The 20,850-nt window shown below is 45.8% G+C and overlaps 1 protein-coding gene across 2 annotated transcripts in view; it reads left to right on the top strand.

The window, feature by feature from the left end:
• LOC135002729 (WD repeat-containing protein 49-like) overlaps positions 1-20,850 on the top strand; it is a 176,194-nt gene that overhangs the window by 19,282 nt on the left and 136,062 nt on the right. For both annotated transcript variants that reach the window (XM_063951689.1, XM_063951688.1), the window contains exons 6-8: positions 1,402-1,632; positions 12,348-12,427; positions 15,175-15,267. In XM_063951689.1, coding sequence (XP_063807759.1) covers positions 1,402-1,632; positions 12,348-12,427; positions 15,175-15,267 — 404 coding nt within the window. The remainder of the gene's footprint in view (positions 1-1,401; positions 1,633-12,347; positions 12,428-15,174; positions 15,268-20,850) is intronic.

The following is a 20,850-nucleotide window of genomic DNA, read 5'->3' on the forward strand; positions in this document are numbered from 1 at the left end:
ACATATTTATTTTACATAAAACAATCCAATTATACTTAAAAAATTACTTGAACATAAGAGTTCAGAAAAAATGAGAGTAAAAAAATGATATTACAAAATTCACATCAAGTAAAAGATATATATGTAAAGTGCTTATCTTAGATAGGGAGGTCAGTCTAGGAAAGATCATGAAATGACCAACGCGTTTAGTCCGTCAGGACTTTATCAAGGGACGAAACGCGTTGGTCATAGCAACATTTTGAAGGGGCTCCTGTCCCAGTGCTTCTAGAGAGACACCTCTCCACAGCAATTGTTAATTGTATTCCCCCGTATTAGATCCCTAGTTAATTTTTTGAACCATAGTAGTGCCTAGTTTGCATTATGCCACATTGTAGAGCTACCAGTACAAATTATGCAAAACAGTACCCAAGTTCATATTATGACACACAGTATTCCCAGTTCATATTATGCCACATTATTGTCCCCAGTTTATATTATGCCACACTATAGTGCCTCCACTTTATCTTGTGCCAAATTACAGTGCCCCAGTTCATATCATGCAACATTATAATGTCCTCCAGTTCATGTTATACCAAATTACAATGAGCAAGTGCAGGGGCATAACTAGATATATTACAGGCCCCAAGGCACAAGATTGTAAGGGCCCCTATGTATCTACAAATGTGGGAAAATCTGTATAACACATGTACCTGTAACAGGGAAGGTGGGTCCCTCTCAGCTCTGGGCCAACACATACAACACGGTGGTCTCTCTTACTTCATTTGGTCAGTTTTACAGGTTATACAGACTAGTCACAGAAGAGCCATATTAGGGGTGTATGTATGTCCCATTGCACTTTTGCCCCATTAGGTATCATCTGTTATTGCCGCTACACAAAGTGATACTAGATGAAGTAACAGGGATATTTACCAGTAATCACCCATAAGGGACTCTAATGAGTAATAAAATTAGCAGTGGAGCATTATAGCCTGTGGGAGAGTGACCAGAAGACCCTTCTCCGGTGACTCTCTCCCAGTAGGCCATACATGCCCATTAGCCATCAGAGTCAAGCTCAGGAAAAGCTAAGCATGCAATGCAGAGCCTAAGTAGCATATCCACTGTCTGCTGAAAGGACGGGGCATTGGTATTTAGGTGAAGATCAGAAAGTGAGTGCAGACAGAGTTGCACACACAGAGGTACGCCTGGTTTCTGGTGGAACTTTTGCATAAGGGATAGCTCTGGTGCTAGTACGTACTGATGATGATGGCTGTGAAACCATCCATGTGGATAGGGGTGGCCTGACCCCAGAAATGGGTACAACTCTGCATATGACGAATATACGCAATATTTCTGCCATCAGCCCTCATTGTCCCCTCACAGAAGGAACTCATCACCTGGCCCTTGCTCTGTGCTTTATTTCAGGACCAGTTCTGTACTTTCATGCAACAGAACTACGCTGAGCTGGAAGACACTCAGCTCCGATACAAGAATGTCTGCTTCAATCTGCCGGCGACCATCCAGGAAATGGCTCACGGGGATAACGTGGTGCGTGTTTTCCCCATGCAAGACAACACTTTAATAACGGTCAGGGAAGATGGACACATCTATTTCTGGTCTACACAGCTGAAGCTGAAGCGTGACAAGGCGATCTTTGTAAGTCCCGTGCTTTGCTCATATTATCTGAGATGTGATATTAGTATTTGATGCTGCTATGTTTATGCAGTGTATCCAGCAGTTTTGCATTTGTTCTAGTAATCTGTCATCTAGGGCTGGTTACACGTTCTAAGCGTGCACATTGTAAAATTTGGTATTGCTGTGTCTCCTATAGTGCCTTGCTAAAGTATTCACCCCCCTTTTTTTATCTGAATTTTGGTGGTCATTCCGAGTTGTTCGCTCGTTGCCGATTTTCGCTATGCTGCGATTTGTTGCTAACTGCGCATGCGCATGGTACGCAGAGCGCATGCGCTAAGTTAATTTACACAAAACTTAGTAGATTTGCTGGTGTTCGTGCGGCGCTTTTCAGTCGCACTGCTGATCGATGAATGATTGACAGGAAAGGGACGTTTCTGGGTGGTAACTGAGCGTTTTCCGGTAGTGTGCTAAAAAACGCAGGTGTGTCAGGGAAAAACACGGGAGTGTCTGTGACGTCAAACCAGGAACTAAACGGACCGAGCTGATCGCAATCTGTGAGTAGGTCTGGAGCTACTCAGAAACTGCAAGAAAATATTTAGTAGCAGTTCTGCTACTCTTTCGTTTGCTATTCTGCTAAGCTAAGATACACTCCCAGAGGGCGGCGGCCTAGCGTTTGCAATGCTGCTAAAAGCAGCTAGCGAGCGAACAACTCGGAATGAGGGCCATTATGTGATGGATATGCATAAAATAGTCTAAGTTGGTAAAGTGAAATGAGAAAAATTTAGAAAAAAAATAATTATTATAAATAATAATGTGAAACTTAGCATGTGCATATGTATTCACCCCCTTTGTAATGAAGCCCCTCAAAAGTTCTGGTGCAACAAGTTACCTTCAGAAGTCACATAATTAGTGAAATGAAGTCCACCTGTGTGCAATCTAAGTGTCACATGATCTGTCAGTATAAACACACCTTTTCTGAAAGGCCTTAGAGGCTGCAACACCACTAAGCAAGCGGTATCACACCAAGGAGCTCTCCAAACAAGTCACGGACAAAGTTGTTTAGAAGTACAAGTCAGGGTTGGGTTATAAAAAAATATCGAAATCTTTGATGATTACCGGGAGCACCATCAAATCCATCATCTTTAAATGGAAAGAACATGGTACAACAAACCTGCCAAGAGAGGGCCGACCACCAAAACGCACAGACCGGGCAAGGAGGGCATTAATCAGAGAGGCAGCACAGAGACCAAAGGTAACCTTGAAGGATCTGCAGAGTTCCACAGCAGAGACTGGTGTATCTGTGGATGTGACCACAATAAGCCGTACACTCCATAGAGCTGGGCTTAACTGAAGAGTGTCCAGAAAAAAGCCATTACTTAGTGTTAAAAATAAGAAGGCACGTTTTGAGTTTGCCAAAAGGCATGTGGACAACTCCCCAAATGTATGGAGGAAGGTGCTCTGGTCAGATGAGACTAAAATGTAACTTTTCGGCCACCAAGGAAAATGCTATGTTTGGCGCTAACCCAACACATCCCATCACCCCAAGAACACCATCCCACAGTGAAACATGGTGGTGGCAGCATCATGCTGTGGGGATGTTTTTTGGCAGCAGGGACTGGGAAACTGTTTCAAGTTGAGGGAAAGATGGATGGTGCTAAATACAGGGATATTCTTGAGCAAAACCTGTTTCAGTCTGCCTGTGATTTGAGACTGGGACGGAGGTTCACCTTCCAGCAGGACAATGACCCGAAGCATACTGCTAAAGCAACACTCGAGTGGTTTACGGGGCAACATTTAAATGTGTTGGAATGGCCTAGTCAAAGCCCAGATCTCAATCCAATTGAGAATCTGTGGTCAGACTTGAAGATTGCTGTTCACAAGCGGAAACCATCCGACATGTAGGAGCTGGAGCAGTTTTGCCTTGAGGAATGGGCAAAAATCCCAGTGGCAAGCTCATAGAGACTTACCCAAAGCGACTTGCAGCTGTAATTGCTGCAAAAGGTGGTTCTACAAAGCACTGACTTTAGGGGGGTGAATAGTTATGCACGCTGAAGTTTTCTGTTATTTTGTCCTATTTGTTGTTAGCTTCACAATAAATAAAAAAAATCTCCAAATTTGTTGCCATGTTCTGTGAATGAAATTATACAAACCTTCAAACAATCCATTTTAATTCCAGGTTGTGAGGCAACAAACAGAGCCGGCCATAGGCATAGGCAAACTAGGCAATTGCCTAGGGCATTTGATATACCTAGGGGCATCAGTAGCTTCTGCTGATTAAAATGATATGTGACATGCCTATATTCTGTGTGTAGCATTTCATATGCAGATACAGCCACAGTCTCACACAGTATATAGGCATGCTGCATATAATTTTAATCAGCAGAAGCTGCTTGTGCATCATTGCCACATAGCAATGCAAATAAGATGCATTTTCATAAAAAAAGGTGCCCGACGTTAGTATTGAGGCAATATTTATGAGGACACATCTGTATCCAAGCAGAGGCAGAGGTCACAGTGTTAGTGGCAGTGTGAGTGCTGTGTGCATGTGAGTGGGTTGGTTGTGCAGTAGTGTTCGCAATATGTGTAAGGAGCATTATGTGTGTCATGTAAAAATGCATTAATAATGTGCAACATATGTGTAAGGGGCACTATGTGTGTCATTATGTGTATAAGAGCATTAATAATGTACGACATATGTGTAAGGGGCACTATGCATGTCATTATGTGTATAAGGGCATTAATAATGTGCGGCATATGTGTAACAGGTTACTACTGTATGTGTGTCATTATGTGTATAGAGGCACTAATAATGTGCAGCAAATGTGTATGGGGCACTATGTGTGTCATTATGTGTATAAGAGCATTAATAATGTACGGTATATGTGTAAGTGACATTGTGTGTATAAGGGCATTAATAAAGGTTGTCATAATGTGTGAGGCGCATTATTTTTATAAGGACATTAATAATGTGTCTCATGTGTAAGGGGCATTACTGTGTGGAATTATGTGTATAAATGCATTACTAATGTGTGGCATTATGTGTATAAGGTGCCCTACTATGTGGCGTTGCGTATAGAAAGGGCACTACTGTATCGTCTAATGTGAATAAAGAGCAATAGGGTGTGGTGTAATGTGAATAAGGAGCAATTCAGTGTGATGTAATGTGAATAAGGGGCTCTACTGTGAGGAGTAACGCTTATAAGGTAAAGTGATACTACTGTGGGATGTAATATGAATTATGGACACTATCGCATGATCAAATGTGAATAAAGTTGCAGTACTGTGTGGCGTAATTGGAATTGGGGTTACTATTGTGTGGCCATGCCCCTTGCCAGCAAAAACACAACCCTTTTTGGGCTGTGCGCAGAATGTGCGAACTGTTCCTATTTAAAATATAAAGGGTACAAAAACCAAAATAAGGACTGCTATGGGTGAGGGGTGATGGTGCTGGGAAAGAGGTGCAAGGTCAGATGCGGAACCAGCGGTGGTGCTAGGGGGCACCATCCAAAATCTTGCCTAGGGCATCATATTGGTTAGGGCCGTCTCTGGCAACAAAACATGAAAAATGCAAAGTGGGTGGCGGGGGAGGGGGGGGGGGGAATACTTTAGCAAGGCACTGTATGCAATGCATTGTGTTATGGCCACTTTATTTGTTGAAACATGCTGACTAGATGAAAACACAATGTTTCTGTATCTGTCATATCTATATAGAAATACCTAGGCTATTCCTGATATCAATAGTTTTTCCCTGTTAAAACGCAATAAGCTGATAATGGGTACATCTATGCAGCATCTTAAAGGGAATCCATGCTTATGTATTGATATGAAAACATATACAAACTTTTGCGTCAACTGTACAGAAAGGAAATTGAGAAACAAATGCTGTAGGTGGGAAATGGGCACTGTTGTTGCTGCATCTCAGATGGAGAGAATGCTTCAGAATCGCCAGGGAGCTTGCCCATGCTCAGGGGCATAGCCAGAACTCAGTGGGCCCCATAGCAACATTTGAAGGGCCCTTGTCCCAATGCTTCAAGAGAGATACCTCTCCGCAGCAGTTGTTAATTGTTTGTCCCATAGTAGTGCCCTAGTTCACATTATGTCACATTGTAGGGCTGCCAGTACACATTATGCCACACAGTGAGCCCAATTCACATTATTACATACAGTTCATATTATGCTATGTTACAGTGCCCCCAGTTCATATTATGCCACACTATAGTGCATACACTTCATGTTGTGCCACATTACAATGCCCCAGTTTATATTTTGTAACATTATAATGCCCTCCAGTTCATTTTATACCACAATACAATGAGCAGGTCCAGTGGCATAACTAGATATATTTTAGGCCCCAAGGTACTAGTTTGTAACGACCCCAATGTATCTACCAATGGTGAAAAATGATTACTGTATCACACATGTAACTGTGACAAGAAAGTGGGCCCCTCTTAGGTCTGGGCCCCATAGCAGCTGCACTACCTGCACCTTGCCCATACTCCTCAGCGATTCCTACAGTACATCAAGGGAAATATGTCAGAGAAACAATGTGTCAGTACGTTCACGACAACTTCAAAAAGAGGATTTTCAGCAGAATGTCACCCACGTAAAGAGAAAAATCTATTAACAATCCCCCAAGGATCAGTTATGATCAGAAGGCACCAGACCAAGGGTGGCCAAAAAGGTCCATGAGATCTACAGTACCAACAGTTCATGTTTTCCAGAACACCTGTGGATCTGCAAAATGTGTCCGTTAGGAATGAATGCACCACGTTTGAAAATGTGACAGTTAGTAATGACTACACCTGTGCACGAGCTAGGTGGTCTGGAAAATGTGAACTTTTGGTAAATCTCGAGCACCTGTTTGGCCAGTCCTGATTCAGAGGACCTTTGAAAGAGAGAATGAAGAGCCACCCAATTCAGCAGCCTATGTCGAGACACTAGTGGAAGCATATCTAAAGCTTGGATAATGCAAGAATGATTCAACTTTGATATTTACATTCTTTCCTTCCCATTTTCTAGTGTATGGTCTTAGGTCATGCTCACTGTTGCCAGGAGAATTGCAACATCATACATGAGGAAATACTGACATTTCTAATAAGGAATCCACAATAGATAATTACTAAATTAACCCCAAGTGCAGGAATTACAAGACCAGATAGTGTGCCATGTAAGAAATTAACCTGATAGGTATAACATTCATTTATTTGGAGATGGGTAGCATTGTAAACTGTAAATACACATTAATTGTTGCAGTTGCTTCATTTTTAATTAGACCCCTCTGGACTAGGAATGGTCATTGACCTTTAATGGTTGTGCAAGCATCAATGGTCTATGGCCCTCATTCCAAATTGCTCGCTCTCTAGCTGCTTTTAGCAGCCGTGCAAACGCTAAGCCGCCGCCCTCTGGGAGTGTATTTTAGCTTAGCAGAAGTGCGAATGAAAGGATCGCAGAGCGGCTACAAAATAATTTTGTGCAGTGTCAGAGTAGCTCCAGACCTACTCACCGCTAGCGATCACTTCAGACTATTCAGTTCCTGTTTTGACGTCACAAACACGCCCTGCGTTCGGCAAGCCACGCCTGCGTTTCCCCAACCACACCTGCGTTTTTATCTGGCATGCCTGCGTTTTTCCACACACTCCCTGAAAACGGTCAGTTGACACCCAGAAACGCCCACTTCCTGTCAATCATTCTGCCTCCAGCAGTGCGACTGAAAAGCTTCACTAGACCTTGTGAGAAACTACATCGTTCGTTGCAATAGTACGACGCGCATGCGCATTGCGGCGCATACGCATGCGCAGAAGTGCCATTTTTTTGCCTGATCGCTGCGCTGCGATCGAAATGTGCTAGCGAACAACTCAGAATGACCCCCTATGCCCAATGGCAACTGTTTGTGGTGACCGATGTGGCGACCAATGTCCGATCTCCGGTCCAGTGGCTGAGGTCTGTGCATTCACAGCATGCACCCATCAATGCCTAAACCATCAATGGTTTCCTTCCGATGAATATAAACCATTGACCATCAACAGTACGGCCTGAGATGGCCATCACTACTATCGACTTATTGCAAAACAGTTGTGGTGCAGTGGAAAAACCTTTTTGATGATGTCAAAAGCTTAGATTGCACTAGATTATTTCACCAATGTTCAGAGCAAGATGCCAGTCAGTGAGAGGTGTTGGGCAGGGTGATTGTACACAGTAGCGGCTCTTGCCACAGGCCTTTTGCCCGGGGCGCCGCTACCCCGAGGGCTCCGCTGCCACCGTGGCAATAGCCGCTACTCCTGACCCCCTCTCCCCGGCTGCAGCAGGCACCGTGGGCTATGTGGGGCGCCCGCTGCAGTCGGCGACGCTGACTGACGCTAGAGGTGATAATTAAGCCCTAGTGTCAGTGCGGCGCTGCCATGGGAGAGACGTCATGACGTCTCTCCCATAGAGAGGTGCCGGAAGCAGCCAAAGACAGCAGCAGCGACAGCAGTCCGGAAGCAGGAGCAGGGCTGGTAAGTATTATTTTTTTGTTTGTTTTTCTTGTTTGCAAGCGGCGCTACTACAGGGGGCACAACTACAGGGGACACATACTGGGGGTACTACTACAGAGGGCACTGCTACAGGGGGAACAGCTACTGGGGGCAAATCAACAGGAGGCACCGCTACTGGGGGCACTACTACAGGGGGCACAGATACTGGGGGCAAATCTACAGGGGGCACAACTACTGGGGGTACTGCTATAGGGGGCACAACTACTGGGGGTACTGCTATAGGGGGCACATACTGTGGGCACTACTACAGGGAGCACTGCTACAGGGGGAACAGCTACTGGGGGCACAGCTACTGGGGGCACAGCTACTGGGGGCACTACTATAGGGGGCACAGCTTCTGGGGGCACAGCTGCTGGGGGCACAGCTACTGGGGGCACAGCTACTGGGGCATAACTACTGGGGGCACAAGTACAAGGGGATAGCTGTGGCCATGCTTCTGGGGGCAAATCTACAGGATGCACATACTGGGGGCACTACTACAGAGGGCACTGCTACAGGGGGAACAGCTACTGGGGGAAAATCAACTGGAGGCACAGCTACTGGGGGCACTACTACAGGGGGCACAGCTACTGGGGGCAATTCTACAGGGGGCACAACTACAAGGGGAGGGGCACAACTAGAGGGGGCACTACTACATGGGGCACTGCTACAGGGGGAACAGCTGCTGGGGGCAAATCAACTGGGGGCACTGCTACTGGGGGCACAGCTGCTGGGAGCACAGCTACAGGGGGCACAGCTGCTGGGGGCACAACTACTGGGTGCACAGCTACAGGGGGCACAAGTACAGGGGGATAACTGTGGGCATGCACCTTCCCTATGAAGAAGCCATGCCCCTATTTTTGACCGCGCACCAACTCTATTTTACCGTGTGTGTGGGGGGAAGGGGCGCCACAGGAAACTTTCGCCCTGGGCGCAACAAGGTCAGGAACCGGCCCTGATTGTACATTCACGCATGACATTATGTGAAACTAAATCATTAAATGCAGATCATGGAGATATGTTTCCACTGTGCAAAAACACTTGTATCTTGAGAAATGGACAAGGCGAACTGTAGCTCTGTAAAAACTCTATTCCATTAGCCAGACACTTCTATAAACCATAAAGAAAAAAAGTTAATTATTGTCGCTGCTCTGTGACATCATCATACATCCAGACATGATCCCAGAGTTACTCCTACCTATACTGTACACACTGTAGCCTCAATGTGCTCATGGGTTTACCACACATAGGGGGTCATTCCGAGTTGTTCGCTCGTTGCCGATTTTTTCTATACTGCGATTAGTCGCTTATTGCGCATGCGCTTAGTTATTTTACACAAAAGTTTGGTATTTTACTCACGGCATAACAAAGCTTTTTCATTGCTGTGCTGATCGGAGTGTGATTGACAGGAAGTGGGTGTTTCTGGGCAAAAACTGTCCGTTTTATGGGAGTGTGGGGAAAAACGCAGGCGTTCGAGTTGTAAAACGCAGGAGTGGCTGGAGAAACGGGGGAGTGGTTGGGCAAACGCTGGGTGTGTTTGTGACGTCAAACCAGGAACGAAAAGGACTGAGCTGGTCGCAATGGCTGAGTAAGTCTGGAGCTACTCAGAAACTGCTAAGAAATTTCTATTCGCAATTCTACTAATCTTTCGTTCGCACTTCTGCTAAGCTAAGATACACTCCCAGGGGGCGGCGGCTTAGCGTGTGCAATGCTGCTAAAAGCAGCTAGCGAGCGAACATCTCGGAATCACCTCCATAGGACTGAGCTAACAGGAGATAGATGAAAGGAGCTATGGTGGTCATTCAGAGTTGTTCGCTCGCTAGCAGTTTTTAGCAGCCGTGCAAACGTTATGCTGCCGGCACACTGGGAGTGTATGTTAGCTTAGCAGAAGTGCGAACGAAAGGATCGCAGAGTGGCTACAAAATAATTTTGTGCAGTTTCAGAGTAGCTTTAGACCTACTCAGCGCTTGCGATCACTTCAGACTGTTCAGTTCCTGTTTTGACGTCAAGAACACGCCCTGCGTTCGGCCAGCCACGCCTGCGTTTTTCTTGGCATGCCCGCGTTTTTTCGAACACTCCCTGAAAACGGTCAGTTGACACCCAGAAACGCCATCTTCCTGTCAATCACTCTGCGGCCAGCAGTGCGACTGAAAAGCTTCGCTAGACCTTGTGTGAAACTACATCATTCATTGTAATAGTAAGACGCGCGTGCGCATTGTGCCGCATGCGCAGAAGTGCTGTTTTTTTGCCTGATCGCTATGCAGCGAACGAAAGCAGCTAGCGATCAACTCGGAATGACTCCCTATGACAGCAAGTCAAACATTGTCACAAACACATTTTATGTCCCCAGAGAGGGGGTCCTTGGCAGGCTTATCCTTTAGTGAAAGTGCCCAGTACCTAATGCCCAGGCATATTGCTCTTCTTGACACCTGGGAAACATAGGTGTACAGTACTCATGGGGTGCAGTGGAGAGGGGGAACAGCCTCCCATCAGAGGTGGCAGAGGCTAAGACAGTAGAGCAATTCAAACATGCTTGGGACAGACATATGAATATCCTTATGCAGAACTAAGGCTCAAATTGGGTTGAGGTTACCAAAAGATAAAAAAGGGGCAGTCTAGATGGGCCACGTGGTTCCTTTCTGCTGTCAAATTCTATGGTTCTGTGTTTTAAGTAATGCACCAGGAGATCAGTATCAATGTAAGATGCCTTATAGGTGAGCTAATAAACGCAAATTTTCTGTATATGAATATGTTGTGCTTTTCAATAGCATACCTCCCAACATGACCCTCTCCAGGAGGGACACAATGCTCTGCTTCTGGACTTTTCTCTTAATGTATGATTGCTGGCACCTGTGTTGAACAGGTTAATGGCTAAGAAAGGCGTTTTACCACAGGTGATGGAAATCATAAATGAAGAGAGAAGTCCAGGAGCAGAGCATTCTGTCCCTCCTGGAGAGGGTCATGTTGGGAGGTATGCAATAGGGGTGTAGTACTGCTGACCGGCGGTCAGCTTACCGGCGGTCAGCTTACCGATGCCGTGATCCCGGCAGCATACCGACGCCGGGATCTCGGCGGGGAGGGGCAAGTGCAGCAAGCCCCTTGCGGGCTCGGTGGCGACCTGTGGTCGCCACGGGTTCTTTTCCCACTCTATGGGTGTTGTGGACATCCACGAGTGGAAATAGTCCCTGTTGGTCGGCATGCTGACCATCGGGATAGTGAGCCGTCGGGCTGGTGGAGGCGGTCATGTGACTGTCGGTCAGCTGACCGGCGGTCACATGAATACCACCCATGCAATAGTCCTATATTGAATTGCAAGGGGAAGCATACAGAAAGAAGGGGAATGATGCAGAGTGGAATGTGGGTGCTAGATCAACAGTGAGGACACTTCCAGAGTGAAGCGGGCGGTTCAGGGACTTGCTAATGCAATTTGTCTTGAAACACATCATCACGCCTTCCACTGTAGAATCCCGGGAATCAGCAAGTTGGACATTATAATCTTTATAGATGTATATATCTACCTGGAGAAGGACCTGGGAGCATGGTTATGGGCAGAAGATAAATAGTTTGTGAGGGAATGAGACAAATAAAATTGGACCTAAAGTGCATTTTAGTTGATCTGGAAATACAAAGGGGATAGATAGGATTGTTTAGACCAGAGGTTCCTAAATGCGGTCCTCAAACGGTCCAGGTTTTAGGTCTATCCATGGCTCAGCACAGATGGTTAAATCAAATTGACTGAGGTACTTATTAAGTCACCTGTGGCCAAGCATGGATATACTTAAAACCTGGACCATTAGGGTGCCATGAGGACTGCATTTGTGAACCTCTGGTTTAGACTATAGTGTGTGTAGGTGAGATAAGCTTTTCCCATGCTGGCCTCTAGGAAGCCTTAAGGTGGGTACACTACACACGGCACGATGTGTGACTGAACGACACACCGTGCCTGGCTGTGGGTAGCGGTAGCATCAGCAAGTGCATACACACTTGCCGATGCCGGCAACAACGAACGGCGGGGGATGGGGTGGAGCGGAGGCCATGCTGCATTCGGCAGCATGGTATCGCTAACGACAGCCCCAGATCTTCTTGCATGTTCGGGTGCACGCATCACCACTTCATGGCTGTAATCGTTCCGTGTGTATGCACCCTTAGGTGAAGCAGGAAATTGTTATTTTTCAGTCTTATTGCTGTGTGATTTTGTCATACTAATAGCTGTTCATGTTTCAGGAAAAGAGTGTGAAAAGGACAAAATGGGTGACGGACTTCACTATTCTGACGCAGTATAATAAGTTAGTCCTGGCCACTGGGTACGTACAAACACCTGTCATGTAAATTAAAATACTGCACAGCCCCAGCAAACACATTGGGTTGGATATGATATGCCGGCTGCCGGGATCCCGGCGGTCAGCATACCGACACCGGGATCCCAGCAGCAGAATGCTGGCGGGAAGGGGGGCGAGCGCAACAAACCCCTTGCGGGCTCGCTGCGCTTACCACAGGTTCTATTCCCACTCTATGGGTGTCGTGGACACCTACGAGTGGGAATAGACCCTGTGGGTCAGCATTCCGACTGCCGGCATTTTTAGCATTCGGGATACCGGCGTCGGCATGCTGACCGCCGGGATCACGAGCGCCAGTAACATAACCACATCCCAGTACATTGCCTAGTAGTGTCATCTTAAAGATAACTCATCAGCACTCTATTATACAACATACAACAGTCAGTACTGATTACTGTATAATGTAATATAAACACTACAGTAAAGTCATGAAAAATAAATAAGGGGTGGCTTATATAAAAGAGGGCTTTATAACTTGAACAAGAAGATAGCACATATATAGGATAAGAGGCCTAATTCAGAGTTGATCGCAGCAGCAAATTTGTTAGCAGTTGAGCAAAACCATGAGCACTGCAGGGGGGGCAAATATAACATGTGCAGAGAGAGTTAGATTTGGGTGGGGTGTGTTCAAACTGAATTCTAATTTGCAGTGTACAAAATAAAGCAGCCAGTACTTGCCCTGCACAGAAACAAAATAACCCACCCAAATCTAACTCTCTCTGCACATGTTATACCTGCCCCACCTGCAGTGCACATGGGCCCTCATTCCGAGTTGTTCGCTCGGTATTTTTCATCGCATCGCAGTGAAAATCCGCTTAGTACGCATGCGCAATGTTCGCACTGCGACTGCGCCAAGTAACTTTACTATGAAGAAAGTATTTTTACTCACGGCTTTTTCTTCGCTCCGGCGATCGTAATGTGATTGACAGGAAATGGGTGTTACTGGGCGGAAACACGGCGTTTCAGGGGCGTGTGGCTGAAAACGCTACCGTTTCCGGAAAAACCGCAGGAGTGGCCGGGGAAACGGTGGGAGTGCCTGGGCGAACGCTGGGTGTGTTTGTGACGTCAACCAGGAACGACAAGCACTGAAATGATCGCACAGGCAGAGTAAGTCTGGAGCTACTCTGAAACTGCTAAGTAGTTAGTAATCGCAATATTGCGAATACATCGGTCGCAAATTTAAGAAGCTAAGATTCACTCCCAGTAGGCGGCGGCTTAGCGTGTGTAACTCTGCTAAATTCGCCTTGCGACCGATCAACTCGGAATGAGGGCCATGGTTTTGTCCTACTGCTAACAAATTTGCTGCTGCGATCAGCTCTGAATTTACCCCCTAGAATGATTAATACTCTGCGAAAGCAGGACATCCTGGGTAGTACAGGACAGTCACAGCTTATTTGTGATGTGTATACTTACAACAGACAAGACCTACAGTATATACTGTATTGGTGGAGAGGCTGTATAGGACCTGACACTTCTGTCTGCAGAACATGTCCTTTGGTATCTTACCCCATGTGTTACTATGTTTGCCTGACAGCATTAACAATGAATGATTACGTGTAGGTAGAATACATTTATTTATTGCAAACAGATGGAACGTAGTAGATCTTGTTGCTGTGGAGCGCTGCAGTGACAGTGGGAGTAGATGGGGCACAGCATAGGCCACTCATGTCACCTGTTGCCACACATCTACCATTGGCATGTATTGGGCACCGATGACAGTGCCTTCAATAAAGTTACATCAAATTGCAGCTGGTATTGTATAGCAGAGGTGATCTATATAACCATTATGAACTAATATAAGGGCAGCCAGTGGCAAACGCAGGATTTCTAGAGGGGGGTTTCCAAATGCAGTACACAATCTCACACTCTGCGGAACGTTGGAGCAATCGTGGGAGTCTGGGGGAGCGGTAGAAGAACCTAGTAAAAACCCTGGTCATTAATGTATACTGTATGGAATACAGTATTAATATTTAACACTGTAGATGGTCTAAAGTATAGGCTGTATCACACATTTAAATAATATAAATAAGTGGTCAGGAAAAAGATTAAACATACCATAATAAATAAATAAATAAATACACAAACATAATAGAACCAGTCCTGCACTTTTTAAGCACACATTCTCCCACCTCATGGTAAGGCTCCTGTCTTATCTTCATGGTAGCTACTCTCTTGTCCAGTGTACTGATTGAGGATTCACACAGCAAATTTGGTAGAAGAAGCTGCTACCACTGGGCATGTGCAGCAGCTCTGTTCTGTCCCTTACACTGCATTATGTGGTGGTAGCTCTAGTTATCATATTATTTTATATACCATTGCTATTGTTTTCATAATTTGAGCCACTTGCCAAGAGGAGGGGGGTTTCTGGGCAACCGGAACCCCAACCCCCACCCCCACCCCCTGCATTTGCCTATGGCAGCAGAACTTTTCAAAAGTAGTAATATAAAATGAATTCTGGTTAATTGATTAATTCTTGTTGGAATATTGGGAGAGCGTTAGTAGCACAAATACAAGGAGTTGTTTGTTTTCATTTTCTAACCATCAGTAGAAATGTTACCATATTTAATTAGTTGCTATGAACATAATTTTACATAGTTTTTGAATAAGTACATCCCGTTTGGGCCCCAGATTTCTCTCTCTAGTAGATGCTAATGATCTTTTTCATCATACAAAATGCAAATCCATTTTGACACTGTTTATTATTTTGCGTGTAGGGATCGGGAGATCCAGCTGTACGAGCTGTCTAACCTGGAACCGTACTGCCAGATTACCGGACTAGAATCTACACCTTTAAAATTAGATTACTGGTAAAGTATGATGACTATAAACCTCACAGTGGAGGTCATTTATGAAGGGAATAAGGGCCCTGCATAACTTATTTATATTGCAGAAATAATACTATCCTTCAGTAAAGCCCTGTCATTGCAGCAGAAATTATTACTTACAGTAAGTAATGAAAAAGGGCCATTTAAGTATTGAGTTCTGCACATGTATAGAGCTTAGTAAGTAACAGCAACACTTACTTTAACAACATAAGCAATGAGTAAGCGTTACTTAACATTAAATAAGAGATGATACCTAGCTAATTTGCATAGCACATCTGGTACTTGGGGCCTGATTCCAATATATACCATATTGCACAGCAGCAGGGAAGCGGCTATGCAATACAGTACAGCTAATATGGTAATGCTCCAGGAGGTGTTTGGCAGGAAAAGGCGCCTCCTGGCAGAGTGCTGCATCGGATCACTGGTCGCGGTGGTTGCAGCCCTTGGCCTTCTGCATAAGCCGAAACTTACTTAGATCACATCGAAAGCTCGTCTGATAGACCTAGGAGGTCTGTGTCTGATCAGTGGCAAATTTAAGGGTCAGGCCGCCCCTAGGCACAATATTTTGCCCGCACAGAGACGTTTGAACTACTACATGGACCATAGAGGATTCGCTCTCTGTATTTGGGAAGTTGGATTTTTTTTTATATTAACAAAGGACTACAACCTACAGTGCCTGCTTAACATTATTTTTCCAGGCAGACTACAGGTGCCAATAAGCCCCTAATGTCTGGGCATGCTGGCACTAGTTGCTCCACAAGTGCTGGCATGCCAAGGCGGGCTTGCTGGTACTGTACCTCTAGTCTGCCTGTAAAGAACAATATTATGATCTATTTACATTAACCCCACACCCACCATCACCAGGGGTGTGGGAAATAGTCCCAGGCTATCTGCCCAGGTCTGGGGGTTCCTCAGGAAATAGGACCCGTTTTTTGAGGTAGGGGGGGGGGGGGGGTTGAGTCCCCACTTTCCAAGGAATTCCAGGCTGACCAGTTTGGGACTGGTTGCCAAATTTTAACCCTTTCATTGCTTTTTAACCTAATGAAGCCTGCACAAATCGTACTGATCTGTGCAGGGATTCTCCCAAACTCGCATGCTACAGGTCTGTCTTGTGGCAAAGGTGTCTGTCGTTTTGGCGCTGGTTTTTGCACAGTTTTACTACTTACCTTTAGTACATCTGCGGATTCTAATCTTCACTATGTAAAAGCATCGATAATTGGTCCAAAGTTTTTATTTTGGTCAGTTTGCAAAACCAACAGGAAAATTGCCCATAAACACAAATCCAACCTTCAGTGAATTTACTTCTAAATTTCTTTGCACATTTTAAATCTCCAATTCCCCCACCACCCCATATTTCCTATATGTCAGGACGTGTTAAGACAATTCTGAATCTGCTTATGACTGTTTGTTACATGTCACAGAGGTGTTTAATATTTTTGAAGTAGGTAATAATTTCAATAGTAAACCCTTTTCTATGTGATCATGTTACAATGAGAACATTGCTTTCTTTACATTGATACTGCTAAGCAACAGTTTACGTGAACCTGTATTGTTGCCGCATTAATCAGCCACATATAGGCCCTCATTCTGAGTTCGCTCGCTAGCTGCTTTTAGCAGCATTGCACACGCTAAGCCGCCGCCCTCTGGGAGTGTATCTTAGCTTAGCAGAATTGCGAACGAAAGATTCGCAAAATTGCGAATAGAAATTTCTTAGCAGTTTCTGAGTAGCTCGACACTTACTCTGCCACTGCGATCAGTTTAGTCCGTTTCGTTCCTGGTTTGACGTCACAAACACACCCAGCGTTCGCCCAGGAACTGCCCCGTTTCTCCAGCCACTCCAGCGTTTTTCCCAGAAACGGCAGCGTTTTTTCACACACACACATAAAACGGCCAGTTTCCGCCCAGAAACACCCACTTCCTGTCAATCACACAACGATCACCAGAACTAAGAAAAATCCTCGTAATGCCGTGAGTAAAATACCTAACTTTTGAGTAAAATAACTAAGCGCATGCGCTCTGCGAACCATGCGCAGTAAGCGACTAATCGCAATATAGAGAAAATCGGCAACGAGCGAACAACTCGGAATGAGGGCCATAGTGCAAGCTGTAAAATGACAAAACACAATATACTTTTAAACATTGTTCTAAAGGGAGATTAGTGCTGATGAAATACAAACACTACGTTCCAGCAACAGAAAAAAAATGACACATGATTATGCCAGAAATGGCAGAATGGAAGATAGAAATCCACTTTGAAATAAATGTAAGGTTTTATTTGATGCTGCATCTATTAAGGAAAAATATATTAAATTCAGAAACGACAAAATGTAAAAAATATTTAATACTAGCATCTGATGTTTATCTTTGCCAGCTTAGATGTCGGTAGATGTTAAACTTTTAGCAGTTAATAATATTATATGGCAGTGAATACAGCAGAGAGATGTTTACATTTTACAGGCGAAAGTCAGACACAGCTGATTGGATGGCAGCCTTGGTCCAGCCATTGGTCAGAATGTACACAGTATTTCACTCCTTTTCAGGCAATGGAATGGTGTTCAGATCAAATAATGATACAGGCATTTTTTCTGTTGTTCTCTGTGGATGGGCAACTATATAGCGCTGGTTGTAATTCTCTGTTCTGTGTGATGGTTGTAATTTCCTGTTCTGTGTGCTGGTTGTAATTCCCTGTTCTGTGTGCTGGTTGTAATTCCCTGTTCTGTGTGCTGGTTGTAATTCTCTGTTCTGTGTGCTGGTTGTAATTCCCTGTTCTGTGTGCTGGTTGTAATTCCCTGTTCTGTGTGCTGGTTGTAATTCTCTGTTCTGTGTGCTGGTTGTAATTCCCTGTTCTGTGTGCTGGTTGTAATTCCCTGTTCTGTGTGCTGGTTGTAATTCCCTGTTCTGTGTGCTGGTTGTAATTCCCTGTTCTGTGTGCTGGTTGTAATTCCCTGTTCTGTGTGCTGGTTGTAATTCCCTGTTCTGTGTGCTGGTTGTAATTCTCTGTTCTGTGTGCTGGTTGTAATTCCCTGTTCTGTGTGCTGGTTGTAATTCTCTGTTCTGTGTGCTGGTTGTAATTCCCTGTTCTGTGTGCTGGTTGTAATTCCCTGTTCTGTGCGCTGGTTGTAATTCCCTGTTCTGTGTGTTGGTTGTAATTCCCTGTTCTGTGTGATGGTTGTAATACCCTGTTCTGTGTGCTGATTGTAATTCCCTGTTCTGTGTGCTGGATGTAATTCCCTGTTCTGTGTGCTGGTTGTAATTCCCTGTTCTGTATGCTGGTTGTAATTCCCTGTTCTGTGTGCTGGTTGTAATTCCCTGTTCTGTGTGCTGGTTGTAATTCTGTTAGGTGCCGCGGTCCACTGCGCCGCTCGGTCTGTTTCCGAGCAACGCTCACGGCCGCCGCACCTCCTTCCCTGCCCGCCCAGCGCCTAGCAATGCTGGGACGCCGTGCGCGCTGAGCCGCCGGGTCCCTAGCAACGCTAGGACGCCGTGCGCGCTGAGCCGCCGGGTCCCTACAACGCTAGGACGCCGTGCGTGCTTAGCCGCCGGACCCTTAGCAACGGGGACGCCACTGACTACCGCGTTCCCCGTTGCTTCCTGCCAATCATTACACTTGTTAGCTCTGGGTGTGCAGCAGGGCAGCTGCACGACATTACTAATCAGGCTTCACTGCAGCTATTGGAGGGTTCCCTGTTAAATTCTCCATCACTACCTGGCACAGACGCCGGTGATAGCTTCCTGTATGCTTTTCCTGCCTGGTAACGTCTGTTCCTGGTTTAGCTGTATCTGGTTGATCCTGCTCCCTGTGCTCCCGTGTCCTGGAGTTCTGAAGCCGGTCCTGGGAATCCTTCCTGTCCAAAACGAACCTGTTGCAGTCATCCGTGGGTTCTCGTTACTTGGGGTTCTCTCCCGGTTTGTGAGTAGCGGCTTCTGCCGCGAGTTGCGACCTAGGCCGCTTAATCCTTGTATTACTTTTGTGTTGGTGGTTTTTGCGGAGGTTTCCGCTTTTCACTGTCCTCCCCAGAACTCGGCGGTGCCGTGTGGGGGAACGGACAGTGGTATCTTTTGTTGTTCTTCTCCTTTGGTGGCGTGCCGCACATAAATTTAGTTTTAGGGTAGTTAGTAGCCCCTGGCTTCTGTTGCGTTAGTTAGAGGTCCCCTTGTTATTATCCTGTCTCGGTTCACGCTTTGTCTCACGCTAAGACCTGGGGGCATCGGAGTTGGGCAGACCTAATCCGCCCTTCAAACGCGGCTGCCGTGGGCCCAAGAAACCATAGTCACTCAGGCGTGAATTGACCACACGGGTAAGACAACGGAGGTAGGGTGCTAGGGGCTATTCTCGTACCACTCCTTAGTTCAGCGTCGCGTCCTGGTGCTCTGAACTCACCTCGCAACATCTCTCCAGTTCTGAGCATCAGGAACGTAACATTATCACCGGCCAAAAAATAAACAACACAAAAAAAAAAAGTTGTTTTGTATTTGGTGGGCTTAGAAATTCGGCCACATGAATCCGGCAGTTTTAGGTCCAAATCCCAGCCAGCTTTTGGCCAACCAGATTCAGGAATTAACTCAGATGGTTCAGGATCTTACTCTTCGGGTGAGATCGCAGGAAGATCTTTTCCGAGCCTCCCCGAGTATGATTCCAGAACCAAAAATGCATTTACCCGACCGTTTTTCGGGTAACCGAAAGGATTTTTTTAATTTTAAGGAAGCTTGTAAGCTTTATTTTCGATTAAGGCCCCGTTCCTCTGGTACTGAGTCTCAACGGGTCGGGATTGTGATGTCATTATTACAAGGTGATCCACAGACCTGGGCTTTTGGGCTAAAAGCGGATGATGTTGCCTTGCTATCGGTGGATGCCTTTTTTAAGTCCTTAGGCCTTTTGTATGATGACCCTGATAGAGAAGCATCAGCTGAGAGCCACCTGCGTGCACTTAAGCAAGGGAAAAACCCAGCTGAGGCGTATTGTACCGAGTTTCGCCGTTGGTCGAACGACTGTGGCTGGAATGACCCGGCCCTGCGCAGTCAGTTTCGCCTCGGTTTGTCTGAAGTTATTAAAGACAGTCTCCTTCAGTACCCCGCTCCTGAGACTCTAGACAAACTCATGGAGCTCGCTATTAAAATTGATCGTCGTCTCCGTGAGCGGAGGGCTGAAAGAGGAGCTAGTTTTAGGCCTAGTCCATGTGTATATACTTTCCCTGAGGACGTCGAGGAGCCCATGCAAATGGGTCTCTCCCGGCTGTCCCCAGAGGAAAGAACCAGAAGGCTAAATTCTGGTCTTTGCTTGTATTGTGGTGGCAAGGGACATATCGCACGTAATTGCCCGAATAAGCAGGGAAACGCTCTGACCAAGTGAGTAGTGAGGGGGTTCACTTGGGTCTGCAGTTAATCTCCTCTAACGATTCCTTATTAGTTCCTGTAAAAATTTCCTTTGGTAGCCTCAGTTCGTTGGTGTCGGCCTTCATCGACAGTGGAGCTGCTGGAAATTTCATGGATCTTGGTTGGGCACAGATACCTTTGGATAAACGTATCACCATGCACGGCTTGGATGGTGGTCCGCTTTCTAATGGG

The sequence above is a fragment of the Pseudophryne corroboree genome, chromosome 2, assembly GCF_028390025.1.
Source record: "Pseudophryne corroboree isolate aPseCor3 chromosome 2, aPseCor3.hap2, whole genome shotgun sequence".
In the NCBI taxonomy this organism is placed as follows: Eukaryota; Metazoa; Chordata; class Amphibia; order Anura; family Myobatrachidae; genus Pseudophryne; species Pseudophryne corroboree.